Source organism: Giraffa tippelskirchi, chromosome 1, assembly GCF_054371585.1.
Source record: "Giraffa tippelskirchi isolate mGirTip1 chromosome 1, T2T-mGirTip1v1.2.pri, whole genome shotgun sequence".
NCBI classification, from domain to species: Eukaryota; Metazoa; Chordata; class Mammalia; order Artiodactyla; family Giraffidae; genus Giraffa; species Giraffa tippelskirchi.
The window spans coordinates 110,082,292-110,095,912 of record NC_137275.1 but is presented as its reverse complement, the minus strand read 5'-3'; the positions used below and the strand labels follow the sequence as shown (position 1 = coordinate 110,095,912).

At 43.5% G+C, this 13,621-nt stretch overlaps 1 protein-coding gene across 2 annotated transcripts in view; it reads right to left on the bottom strand.

The window, feature by feature from the left end:
• Positions 1-4,435: 4,435 nt before the first annotated feature.
• LOC145506524 (N(6)-adenosine-methyltransferase non-catalytic subunit METTL14-like) overlaps positions 4,436-13,621 on the bottom strand; it is an 87,795-nt gene continuing 78,609 nt past the window's right edge. The window contains exon 6 of one of the 2 annotated variants that reach the window (XM_081491463.1): positions 4,436-7,983. In XM_081491463.1, the coding sequence (XP_081347589.1) occupies positions 7,961-7,983 (23 nt within the window). In that variant the 3' untranslated portion in view covers positions 4,436-7,960. The remainder of the gene's footprint in view (positions 7,984-13,621) is intronic. The other variant, XM_081491397.1, reaches the window with a different exon arrangement.

The window sequence follows — 13,621 nt, the reverse complement described above, 5'->3', positions numbered from 1 at the left end:
CAGGTGCCTGCGAAATAGTCATGGAAGGAAAGAAGACATCTCAGAATGGCCACATATTGTATTTTTTAAAAAGGTTTTACTACGTGATTCATCCACTGCCATCATAATTGTGGCTATTTCCTGCTCGTTCTACCAAGTTCTGCCTTGTCCAAGATAGCAAGGACCCCTTCTCATCCCTCCCAATCAGTCCATCTCCCCGTTCCTCTCCCCTGGGAAGTTGAAGAGCACACGAGGCTGCTGGATGGCGGCCCTTCAAGTGATGACTAACGGTAGTAACGCAGTCTTAACTCCTCTCCCTGCATCCTGCAATGGAATATTCTTGCCTTCTCCCTCCCACTTCTAGGACACATGGTCTGCCCAGGAATCCAGCTTCTATAGAACTTGTGTCTCCTAATCTAACATCTTTCCATCCTCTGGCCTCTGAGAAAATAAAAACAGCCTCTCCAAGCACAGAGTCATATCTTTATCTCCTTATTAGCCTTTTGGATTAGTTGGCTGTTTTTCCTTCCATGTGGCTTTGGGTAGTTAAATATATAGACACCAAGCAGACTAGTATGTGGAGCCATCACTCCATCTCAAGTCATTATCATTTGTTTATAAATATGATTTCTCATGGCTGTGTGACTGTCCATTACATAGAATTCGCCATAAGTTTTTTAAAAATTCCCTTTTGCTAGGCATCATTTTATAAAGGCTTTTAAGCAATCCTGAAAGAGTGTTCTTATACTTAAATGTTTGTGAGTATCACCATTATCACTAATATTACCTGGGATATAGTCTTAGGTGTGGAGATACTAGGCCAAAGGATTGAACTTTTTCAGAGACAAAGTTCACAGGAGGATAGACTAGCTGATAGAATATCACTTGATTTGAAAGATCTATATAAAAGATATAGAGATGATAATATATGAGCAAGGATGGGCTTCCCAAGTGGCACGCCAGTGTAAGAGACATAGGAGACGCAGTTCTGAACCCTGGATTGGGAAGATCCCCCGGAGGAGGAAGTGACAACCGTCTCCTGTCCTCCCTGCCCGCGCTGTCCCTGATCCCCGGGGCGGGCACGGCGCTCGGGGCCGGAGGGGCCGCTGGAGCCGCGCGCTCCTCTGCCCTCCCGGCCGGGGCGGCAGCCGCGCCGCGTTCTCTCCGCTCGGGCTGAGCCCATGGACACCGCCCGGGGCGCAGCGGGGAAGCCGCTGCCTTCCAGGCGGAGCTCGCGTAGGACTACCGCACAAAGTAGCCCGCGACCAAGCAGGGACCTCGTGAGCACACGCACAGCGCCATGGGATCCCAGTGGTTACATTATTATTTACAAAACGTGGGCTGAGAGAGCCTGAACACGCCGTCTAAATCTCTCTCCCCGCAGCAACCCGCTCCAGTGTTCGTGCCTGGGAATCCCGCGGGCAGAGGCGTCCGGTGGGCTGTGGGTCCGCGGGGTTGCAAAGAGTTGGATACCACTTAGCAAGCGAGCGGGAGTCTCGCACCCAGCTTTATCTCTGCCTCAATCACTGTGAATTACTGATACGGCGCTTTAATTTGTCTGAATTTTCTTTTCCCCAAATACATACATCTATGAGAGTTAGTAGATGGCTTAATATTTATTTTGTGACTGGTAAAGCTTCAGCTTGAAACCATTACTTTTGTTTTAGTTTATAAACAACTATCGATATAAAAGATCCCATCAAGAAGCTCTCGTTTCCAGTTTTACTTACAGGCAAGAAACATGTTAAAAGTCAGGGATATCAAGCAAATCCATACAGGGTACATGTCTGGTCTGAATCGAAACGGTTGATATGTAAGATAATGGTGAGTAGGAGCTGTTGTAAACTGCAGGATGTGCGCCAGGTTTGAGACGATTCATCAAGAAAGTCGTGGGCAGAAAAGAAGTGACAACTTCCTTCACTTTGGGCTCACCATCTCGTTGCTTAAATGCCACCATCGTTTATCCTGCTTTCAATACCTTCTCTTCTGTTGATATGGTTCTCATCAGTGGATTTCTTTTAAAGCTTTACTTTTTCCTAAAATATTTATATGCACGAACCAGAATGTATAACCAGCAATCCATAATCAGGGATATCTTTAGCTGTGTTACAGCAAAAGACCTGGAGGACAGAAGGGAGAATTTCCCAGAGGGCAAATGAGTGTAAGTTCACAGAAGTTTCGATGACTCTTCAATATTCTTGAGCCTGGTAGTCTCAAGGAGTAAGCCTGACATTTCCATAAGTGAAAACTTTTGATTCTCCATGATAGAAATTCTTATGCTAATTAACTTACGCAAAACAGAGAAAATCAGTTTTAAGTATATATAATGAAACTACAGTCCATGGGATTCTCCACACCAGAATACTGGAGTGGGTAGCCATTCCCTTCTCCAGGGGATCTTACCAACCCAGGGATCAAACCCAGGTCTCCAGCATTGCAGGCAGATTCTTTACCAGCCCAGCCACCAGAGAAGCCCAAGAATGCTGGAGTGGGTAGCCTATCCCTTCTCCAGGGGATCTTCCCGACCCAGGAATTGAACCAGGGTCTCCTGCATTGCAGGCAGATTCTTTCCCAGCTCCAGGGAAGTCCAATAGCTCTCACCTAGAGGTGGCTTGTTGGTCAAGTGGAATGATTCTCGCTTTGGGTGCGAAAGATCCTGGGTTTAAATCCCGGACGAGCTGCTTATGGTTAGATGGTTTTGGGGCTTCCCTCATAGCTCAGTCTTTAAAGAATCTGCCTGCAATGCAGGAGACAAGGTCTCAATCACTGAGTTGGGAAGATGCCCTGGAGAAGGGAATAGCTACCCACTCCAGTATTCTTGCCTGGAGAATTCCATGGACAGAGGAGTCTGGCAGGCGACAGTCTATTGACTCTCAAGAGTTGGACACGACTTAGCAACTACACCACCACATAATGAAAACAGCCCACGTTAAATTTGGGTTTTAGGGAGTCAACAATGTCAGGGGGCCAGGTCTCTCCAGTTTTTTCTGTGCTAATTTCATGCTCAGGTTCTACTAATGGCAAGACGGATGCCCAGAAGCCCGCCATCTACATTATTCCAACTTTAGTGGAGAAGAATGTGTGCTTCAATATTTTTCTCAGTAAACTTGTGCCTGAATCCCCTGAGCAGGCTCTGCTTTATGGAATCGAGACTGAAAGAGCAAGGAAGGAAACAATCCCGAACTGTGTCTGGAAGAAGACGTTCTCATTGTATGACCTCAGCTTGCAGAGGACAGTGGTTTCCAGGTTTTGAATGCTCGTGCCCATTGATGGATAAGGATGTTAGAATAATTCCTACTGATCCCTGTCAGAACAAAGAGAACTCGTAGAGCTTATTATTAATATTTTATTCCTTTAAAGAGTATTATTCATTTGGCTTATTTGTCCTTACTTGTGGGGCTCAGTAATTGCAGTACACAGGCTTGGTTGCTCTGAAGCTTGTGGGATCTTAATTCCCAACCAAGGATCAAACTGGTGTCTGCTATATCCCAAGACAGATTCTTAACCACCTGACCACCAGGGAAGTCCCTATTTTACTCTTTTTTTGGGATGAAGACTCACATCAAATTCGTATGGCTTCCCAAGTGGCACTGGTGGTAAAGAACCCGCCTGCCAATGCAGGAAACATAAAAGACACAGGTTCGATCCCTGGGTCAGGAAGATCCCCTGGAGAAGGAAATGGCAACCCCTACAGTGTTCTTGGCTGGAGAATCCCACGGACAGAAGAGCCTGGTGGGCTACAGGCCACAGGGTCACAAAGCGTCAGACACGACTGAGAAACTGGGCACACACGTTTATAAGACACGTACAGTGTCAAAACCTCCAAGCACACGCTTGGGTGGCATTGGGATTCAGTATTTTGGGGGGGAGTGGAGACCTGAGTTTTAGGGACTTTGTAATTGCTCTTTGCTTTAAATGGGTTAGAGGTACTTTGGGTGGAAGCCCAAGGTTAGATAATGCTGTGTCATTTGCTATGACTACTAAAATAAGACCAGAGCGAGTAGAAATTGTATGACTCAAAAAATTCATCTCCATTTCATGGATTTTTGAGGTGACCTCTTTGAAGCTTTCTGGCTCTCTGATTTCATATTCCAAAGACTAAGAATGGAAGAGGAAGGGCTATAATGTAAGGCCACAGTATAAACACAGTTGATTGCAAAGAACAATAAATTGCTATCAGAAATCAATACATTATTTTCCAAAGCTTGTCTGGGGAGAATCATTCCATCTTCACAGACACAGTGAATGTTAGCTAGATTTATAGCTGTTTGCTGGGGGTTTATACAGCATCATATTTCCAATGGATCCACCAGGAAGAGAAGCTTGGTTATTTAGCCTCCCTTTAGGGAGTACCAACAGCAGAGAAATTTCCGAGATGACGTATTGAGAGTTATAAAGGAGTGATCTTTTCCATGTACAATTAATCGGTGAATTAAAGAAAAGATTCTTGCGATAGTTCATTTAACAGTTCACTTTTAATGCTTTATTTTGCACATAGAGGTCTGGATTAGATAAATTTACTTTATTAGTACAGATAATATTAAACATTTGGGCAGTCTTGATATATGATGCTTAGTTGTATATATTTAAAGGGAAAATTTAACATGTATCAGGACACTTAAAATATAAAACATCTTGACTGCAGTCACAGAATGAACCAAACTCTAAATTATTATTTACTGAGCAGGAAAGTCAAATTTGAACAATTTGGTTTCAAGCACCAATAGTTTGAAGGAGTCATATGCTAACTACTGCATTTTTTCCAAAAAAATCCTTACTTAAAGATATTGAAAACTTTAAATACACACTAAAATCTGATTTACTTGGAATTCACTAATTTGTAGTTCATAATAATGTGACTTAGCTAGAATGACATTGACTTGTGTTTTCTATTCAAAGAAAAGTAGCTATTCTGTGTAAATGCATTTTCCCAAGGAGCATCTTATCTATTTATTAAAGGACTTGACAGCACGGAAATTGCATTTCATTGAAATAGTTTTGTAATTTACCTGGACCCCAATTAGTACAGGATTGTGATGTTTGACTATCCTTCACTTTATACCGCAAGAACATCTAGTTCAGAGTTTAAACATAATACTCCTTTCTCATAAAATAATTTTATAAAATGAGATCTTTTCCTTCTCCAAAGATCCTTCTTTTAATTTTTATACCATAAATAATAATAGAACATCATCATGTGTAATAAAATACTCACCTCTCTGGATAAACCACTCTGCTCTTATTATTTGTATCCTGAAACAGAGTCATTTATGAATTGAAATCATAAACTGTCTTAGCTCTAAGTATAAATTAAGCCAAGCCAATAAAATTTTAGCTGGCCATTCTCAACCAGTACTGTGGAGAAGCTTAACATTTCTAAAGTCCCATATTAGGCAAACTAGTCAACATCCAAGGGTATTGTGTCAGGAGAAGGCATAGCAAGGGGCATTTCTAAGACGGATTTGAATAAAAGCAAAAACATTCAAAGGATGACTTTCCAGACTAAACCGATTTCCCCATCTGAACGCACATACAGCAGCGAGAATTGCTCCCTCCGCAACTCTCTGCATCCAGAACATGAAACCCCGCTTTCAGGACAGGCATGAGGGGAAACGGGGACTTTCTCATTGTCTCAGGGACCTTCTCTGACCTTGCACGACTTTCCTCATGCCCTCAACCACGAGGTCTCTGAAACAATCTAGTCCTTACGGTCAGTCCAAGAAGACGCTCGGTCTTGTGTGGCTCACTTCTGCCAAGTCCTGTCCCTAGAACCAGAGTCGTTAGGGGAGGATGAAGGGAAAAGTGCTTTATATTCTGTTGCTATTAAAAATTACCGCAGGTGCAAGGCACACTGATTTCAATCAGTCTCCCACATATTGTGAGGACTTTGGAAAGCCTAGAAAGTTCCGAAAGCTGTAAGTTTCCATCAGACACAATAACCTAGGGCTACCATCTCAGAAGATAGACTCACAGTATTTAACAGCCCACAAATTCTTCTATTTATCTGCATCTCCCCCTCTTACTCTATAGTTGCCCTTCAGCTTGAAATTACTGATCTGTAAGATAAGGCAACATTTGGTCATTTATTCACCAAATACTTCTTGCTCTATATCAAGCATTGTGAGTAGGCATTGGAGACATATAAATTAATGTGATAGACAAAATCCTTATTGTCAGAGACCTCGTATTTCTGGGTGGGGATGTACAATTACGATAGACAAGTCTTTCAAATGAAAATCCAGAGCTATAAACACTGTAACAGACAAAGCAGGGTGAGGCTTTACCATGGTGTGGCTGACACACCAGATGCTGCAGTTAAGAAATCAGAAAACATTTTTGTGTGTTTTAATATTTCACCTTTCAAAGTGTCCCATCAAAAGTCAGGTTTATTTTTGCAAAGTAGAGGTATAAGTCAGGGTTCTCTAGGGAAACAGAACCAATGGGATATAGAAGTAGATATAGATATATAGACTCTTAAGAGCTCCAATACTCTGGTCATCTAATGCGAAGAGCCGACTCATTGGAAAAGACCCTGATCCTGGGAAAGACTGAAGGTAGGAGAAAGGGGCGGCAGAGGATAATAACATCCCTGACTCAATGGACCTGACTTTGAGCAAACTCAGGGAGATAGCCAGAGGAACCTGGTGTTCTGTAGTCCACTGGGGCCCAAAGAGTCGGACATGATTTAGTGACTCAGCAACAGCAACATATAGTAATAGATATAGATATAGATATAAATGTAGTTATAAGAGGAGATTTATGATAGCAGTTGCTTCATGCACTTATGCCAGCTGAAAGTGAAAAGTGTTAGTCGCTCAGTCATGTCCAGCACTTTTCGACCACGTGAACTTGACCCCATGAACTCAACCCCATGAGCCCACCAGACTCCTGTCCATGGAATTCTCCAGGCAAGAATACTGGAGTGGGTTACCATTTCCTTCTCCAGGTTGTCTTCCCAACCCAGAGATGGCACCTGGGTCTCCTGCATCACAGGCAGATTCTTTACCATCTGAGCCACTATGACAGCTGAGATGCTCCACAATCTGCTACCTGCAAGCTGGAGAACCAGGGAAGCCAGTGACATGCTTCGGTCCAAGTCCAAAGTCCTGAGAGCCAGCGAGCTGCTGGTTTAAGTCTTGGGGGTCTGAAGGTCTGCGAGCAGGAGCTGCCGTGTCTTGGCATGTCGGTGACCTTCCAGCTCAAGATGAGGGAAGAACTTGCCCTTCCCTTACCTTTCTGTTCCACTCGAGGGCCCGGTGGATTGGTGAGAGTGGCTCTTCACGCCAGCTACCAGATCAAATGCCAGTCATTTCCAGGCACACATGCACAGACTCACCCAGAAAGAATGTTCTTCCAGCTGTCTGGGCATCCATCCCTAAGGGCAGTCAAGTTGACACGTAAAATGAACCATTGCAATGGTAACAAGAGTCCATCTTTATTTCAGCTTGTTAAGTTATATCAATGTCCTGCTTATATGTGCATAAATGTTGGATGTGCGTGGTAATTTGAGAGAAGACCCATGGGCCCGAAGCCTGAATTTGTACAGTTTTCTCATTCCCTTTGAAAAAGAGCACGTCTCATCAGTTACATGTTAGAAGGGGAAGAGTAGGTGCCTGACTTTGTCGTCAGACCTGTGGCATGGAGTCCCCCTGGGGGAGACGGGGCATCCGCGGTGCACACGTTACTCTTGCAGGCGCGCTCCTGTCTCCTGAAGCCAGCAGAGTTCTTGTTGATTTCAAAGGTGTTCTATGGAGATAGAGTTGCATACCGACTGATAGGTCAGAGCGTTGAGAGTTTCCACATCAGCCGTCTTTCTCCTTAAATATGCACCTTTCACTTGTGAGTCTTTCAAACAATACAGTTGTCAATAATTTAGGAAATGATCTCCAATGTCTTACAACTTTTGTAGCACTTTGGGTTTGCAGTCTGGTGATGTTTTACATCCTGGATGCCTCTACAAATCAAAATCTTTATTATGGAGTCAAGTACATACCCAGAGCTCTCCTAGAAAAGGGAGGGAAAGGACAGATGTTTGTAGATAAATATTTGCAAAATAAAAATGTTTTAATGAGAAAGGCTTGTTGCAGTGAGGATAGAATGGATGTCCAAACTTGGAAAATAAAATCGAGTAACCTTCATCTCATTCATCTGGTTTTTGATGAGATCCTCAAGACTAGCTTGACCACAGTTAAGATAAGACCTGGAAGTGAGGAAGATGTGATCTGCTTATTATTCAGAAAAGTGCCTTGCACTTTAGAGATGCTTAATGAACTTGTGTTAAATTGGTACCTCCCTAATTTATGGGGGTATATGGGCTTCCCTTGTGGCTCAGCTGGTAAAGAATCTGCCTGCAATGCGGGAGACCTGGGTTCAATCCCTGGGTTGGAAAGATCCCTTGGAGCAAGGAAAGGCTACCCACTCCAGTATTCTGGCCTAGAGAATTCCATGGAATATCCATGGAGTCACAAAGAGTCGGACACAACTGAGCGACTTGTACTTTCACTTGTGGTATAATCTTGAAAACAAGTCTTCTTCCAGTCAGGAGGAATTCACAAACATCCTGTTTACACTACAGTTCATGTGTGTCAGGAATCGTTAGTAAAATACATGGAGATGCATGAAATATTTGTGCTGATACTAGTTCATTATTATAAGCTTCTATTACACCAGTGGTTCTTAACACTACCCAAACCAATGTCATTTTTATAGCAAATATTTCATACTATCTCTTTTACTCTTATGCAGTAAAGTTCATAGCTAATATGAGCTTTGTACCATATAATTTTAAGATGTAATATCATAATTATGAGAAATAAGAGAACACTACTGTGCTTTAGAGCAATAATAATATGACACAGATTTTAATACAGGAACATTTAGTCTTGACCATGCTAGGAGACAAAATGTAATTGTCAAATATTTACACTTAGACATAGAATTATCTATTTAGACATATTTACACAACTAATGAAGGTTTATTGTGTTGGTTGTTGCATCTGGAAAATACTGAGGTTTTCCAAAACAGTGAATGACTGACTCAGTAAAGTTATGAACCACAGTAAAAGTTTACATCAGTTTATACAGATATTGTGCTTCTGGAGAATTGAGTAGTTAAAAGTGTGAAGAGATAATTTAGACTTGTCTGTGAAGGGTGGTTAGATTCTAGGCTCATAAGATTATAAACACGTTTGCCACCTTCCCGGACATCCACGGGAACATTTCAAAAGCTCTCAGAATATAGGAACGTCCTTTGTTCTTTGAGGAAGAAAAGTCTGGATCCCTTGGACCCCGTATTCCATATCAGTCCTCACCCCCCACTCACCCTGACGACCAGAGGTCCTTTTACGCCCCCAAACGTTCCCCGGGATGCCGCGCTGTGGCTGCAGAGAGCCGGTGAACCGCGTGCGCAGGTTGAGGAGGCGGCTGTAAGCCTCCCCCTCGCTCATCGTGGGCGCCCCCAAACGTTCCCCGGGACGCCGAGCTGTGGCTGCGGAGAGCCCGTGAACCGCTTGCGCAGGTGAGGAGGCGGCTGTAAGCCTCCCCCTCGCTCATCGTGGGCGTTGTCGTCACTCTTCCCCAAGCTCCTGGCGGTTTTTGAGATGTGACCCCACACAGCAATCTCACCGCCACTGATAGTTGGCTGGCGACATAGTTTTCCTGTCCCATAGTCATTTAAATGGAAATGAATGGCAATAAAATGAACCCCACATGTTTCAAAGCAGTTCTGGTTTACATAACTATAGGACTGGAAAAAAAATATTGCTACACGGAGGGAACAATTAATCACACGGGAGACTAAGACAAATAAACAGCAAATAAACAGCAGGACTTTTTCATCTTTAAATGTGAAGAAGACAATGTAACAGTCATGGAAATATGCAAAAAAGAGAAAGAAGACGATTGTTGGCTTCAAGGAGCTTTGAGTATCTCCAAGCGTTGGGGACGGGAGCGTAGATAGGGCTCTGATAACTAGCACTTCAGAGCCTAAGCAAAGCTCACAACAAGTGGCTGGTAGGTTACATCACTTCTATCCTTGGGTATTTGGGTTGCAATGCTATGGATTTTAAGTAACTGCCTCATAAACTCAATTGACCATTAAAGTCCAATTGACCAAAATATTAAAGCCTTTGGCAGGGCAGGGGGGAGGGGGGAGCCTTAATGACAACAGAGTGATTCAACTAAGTTTGATAAATGCTCATCGGAGGTCTAGCACATGTCAAACACTGGGAAGATCTAGCATTGATGAGCCTCTTCCAGAAGCTACACACATAGTTTTCTGTAGTCTTCTCAGTAACTCTCTGTGAGAATATTTCATCCCCACTTTATAGATGTGAGCACTGGGGTTCAGCTGGAGAAGGAAATGGCACCCCACTCCAGTATCCTTGCCTGAAGGATCCATGGACAGTGGAGCCTGGCTGGCTACAGTATGTGGGATTGCAGAGAGTCTGACAGGAGTCAGTGACTAAACAACCGAGGTTGAGCAAAGCTCAGAGAAGCAATCCTAGAAGCTGGGGTTTGCACGTTCACCTGTTTCATTCTCAGGGAGGAGAGTGTATCATTCCGGTACTAGGTCCTAGGCTAGGAAAGGTGCAAGCTCTATTTCCTTCATTCCTCAAAGAACCAAATGATAAAGGTGGTGGCTATTTCTCTAATTTTAAAGCTGAGTCTCTGAAGGCACAGAAAGCTAAGTGACTTGGTTCAGATCCCGCCACGAGTGAACAGTGTAAGCCAGACATATGGTTGCATTGACATGATCCCGGAGGACCTGTTCTTTCTACCCTGGTCTCCTAGGCGTGGTAGCACCATCTCACTTTTTCATTTCTCTACTTGTCATGATTCTTTCTTGAATGTGCCCTGTCGTGTCTCTTTGTGACCCTATGGACTGTAGCCTGCCAGGCTCCTCTGTCTGTAGGGATTCTCCAGGCAAGAATATGGAAGTGGGTAGCCACTTCCTTCTCCAGGGGATCTTCCCAATCCAGGGATCAAACCCACATCTCCTGTGTCTCCTGTATTTATTGCAGGAGGACTCTTTATTGCTTTAGCTACTGGGGAAGCCCTTCTTGTTTAATTTTATTTATTTATACATATTTTGCTGAGTTGGTCTTTGTAGCTGCACTCGGGTTTACTCTAGCTAAGACAGCAGGGGCTACTCTCTGACAGTGGTGTGTGGGCCTCGTCTGTTGCCCAGCATGGGCTTTAGGGGGCACGGGCTTCAGCAGTGGCAGCTCCCGGGCTCTAGTGCTGTGCTGTGCTTAGTTGCCCAGTCGTGTGCGACTCTTTGTGATCCATGGACTGCAGCCCATGGCTCCTCTGTCCATGGGATTCTCCAGGCAAGAATAGTAGAGCAGGCTGCCATTTCTTCCTCCAGGAGATCTTCCTGACCCAGGGATTGAACCCGGGTCCCTTGTGTCGCTTGCATTGCCAGGCGGATTCTTGACCACAATGCCACCTGGGCCAGGGTTCAAAACCCTATCCCTCTGCTCACTTTTCCTGCAGTTTAAATGGAATTGTGCATGGCTGTACACTCCCAGTTGTTTGAGTGGCGACTTCAACTCAACCCCAGTCTGAATCATCACCAAGCACGCAGCCTGACACGTTGATCTATCCAGACTCCTTGCCGAGGCTGCCTAATAGGAGACCTGATGATAACAGGGACTAAGTCATGTCGCCTTCCCATACCAGCAAGTGTAGAGTCTTAGCCAGTGTTTATCCAGAGCTTGTCAGATTCATCTTTCAGCTTCTGAGGGAAAATGCATGCATGATAAGAGCATGGTGGAAAACTAAATCTTCAGGGGTCCACCACTAAGAGCTTCAGGCAATTATCCAGGATTCATCATGCAAAGGTTCAATATTTTTTTTTTCAATATTACTTTTGAAGAATTTTCACACTCTTTTGGTATTTCTAGATATTTTCGCTAGAATTTCCTTTTCCTAGTTTTGGAGTATTCACTTGAGATGCTGCTGCTGGTGACAACGTACAATACACAGCACGCGCGTACACACACACAAACACACACACACACACACAAGGAGGCACTATATATTTTGATTAGATAATAATTTAAAATTTTAATATGGATATTGCATTCCTGCCATGGACCCTCATAGCACTATTCCTTTCCTTCACTGCACTTATCATGGATATAATTATACATGTACTTGGGTGATTCTTATTACTTCTCCTTTTCCCCACTAAGCTCCTTAAGGGCAGGGAGAGTTTGTTTTGCTCACTGTTGTATATCCGTGGTGGCCTCCACCATGACTTTTTGTTGTTGTGTATTCGCTAAGCCCTGTCCGACTCATAGGAGATCCCATGGACTGTAGTCCGCCAGGCTCCATGTCCATGGCATTCTCCAGGCAAGAATACTGGAGACGGTTACCATTTCCTACTCCAGGGGATCTTCCTGACCCAGGGGATTCTGCATTGGCAGGAGAATTCTTTACCACTGAGCCACCTGGGAAGCCCTTCCTCAGTGATTATCATAGAGTAAAAGGGTAGAAAGTATTTGTTAAATGAATTAATGGTTAAGTGATTAAACAAATGAATGGGTGTTAATACTCCAGTGTGTTATATATTCAAGATTCTTTATATAATGGCTTTACCTCACCCCTCAACATTATAACAGACCCCAACTTCAGTCCACCCAATTTCATAATCAGTGCATGTTCATCTAAAGAAACGATAAAATGCTAAAATCACAAAGCTTTTTCCATCGTGCCATTGCCTAGAAACAATGATGGTTTAAGTTTGACGTATACACTTCCACACTTTTTAATCATTATTGCAGAAAATCGAATCTGTATTATATTTATTAGCTTACTCTTTCACTTGATATATCGTGAACATTTTCCATGAAATATTGTCCTTAACGCAGTGTTTAATGATCATCAGGCATCCCATCATTTGGATGAATAATAATTCATTTAACGGATCCTCTGTTTTCTTGCACATGAAATGTCTTTCTAAAACTGTAGGGACCCTGAGATATCAGGAGCAGGGCCAGACAGAAGGGCTCATGACTACGGTCCCAGGGACTGTGGCTTCTGCCTCACCCTCGTGTTAATACTGAGTCTTACTATTTTAATAAGACAGTTTGTATCTTATGAGGTGAAAACAATACATTTTTAATTTAAAATTTCTTTCCTGGGGGCTTCCCAGATGTCTCAGGGGTAAAGAATCTGCCTGCCAGTGCGGGAGACTCGGGTTCGATCACTGGTCCAGGAAGATCCCATACGTCTGGAGCAACAGTCCGTACACCACGGTACTGAGCCTGTGCTCTGGACCCTGGGGCCCGAACACTGAGCGGCGAGCCCAGGGCCCGGCTCTGCAGTCAGAGGGGAGCACCCTCTCTCTGCAACAAGAAAAGCCCGCATAGCAACGGAGACCAGCATGGTCAAATAAAATAAAATAAGTTATAAAAATTTTAGCTGAATAATCTATGAGTTATATATATATATATATTTAAAAGTGGCCCATCAATACTCCAAAATGATGGTTACCTTTATCATTCATTTCTTCTTAATCTGAAAGCTACACAATCCAAGATTTTGTTTCCTGAAAACAAAACACTGGGTCCTAACTCAAGGATGGTGACACACAAGGAAGACAGAAATCCAACAGACCAGATACCTGGAGGAAAAC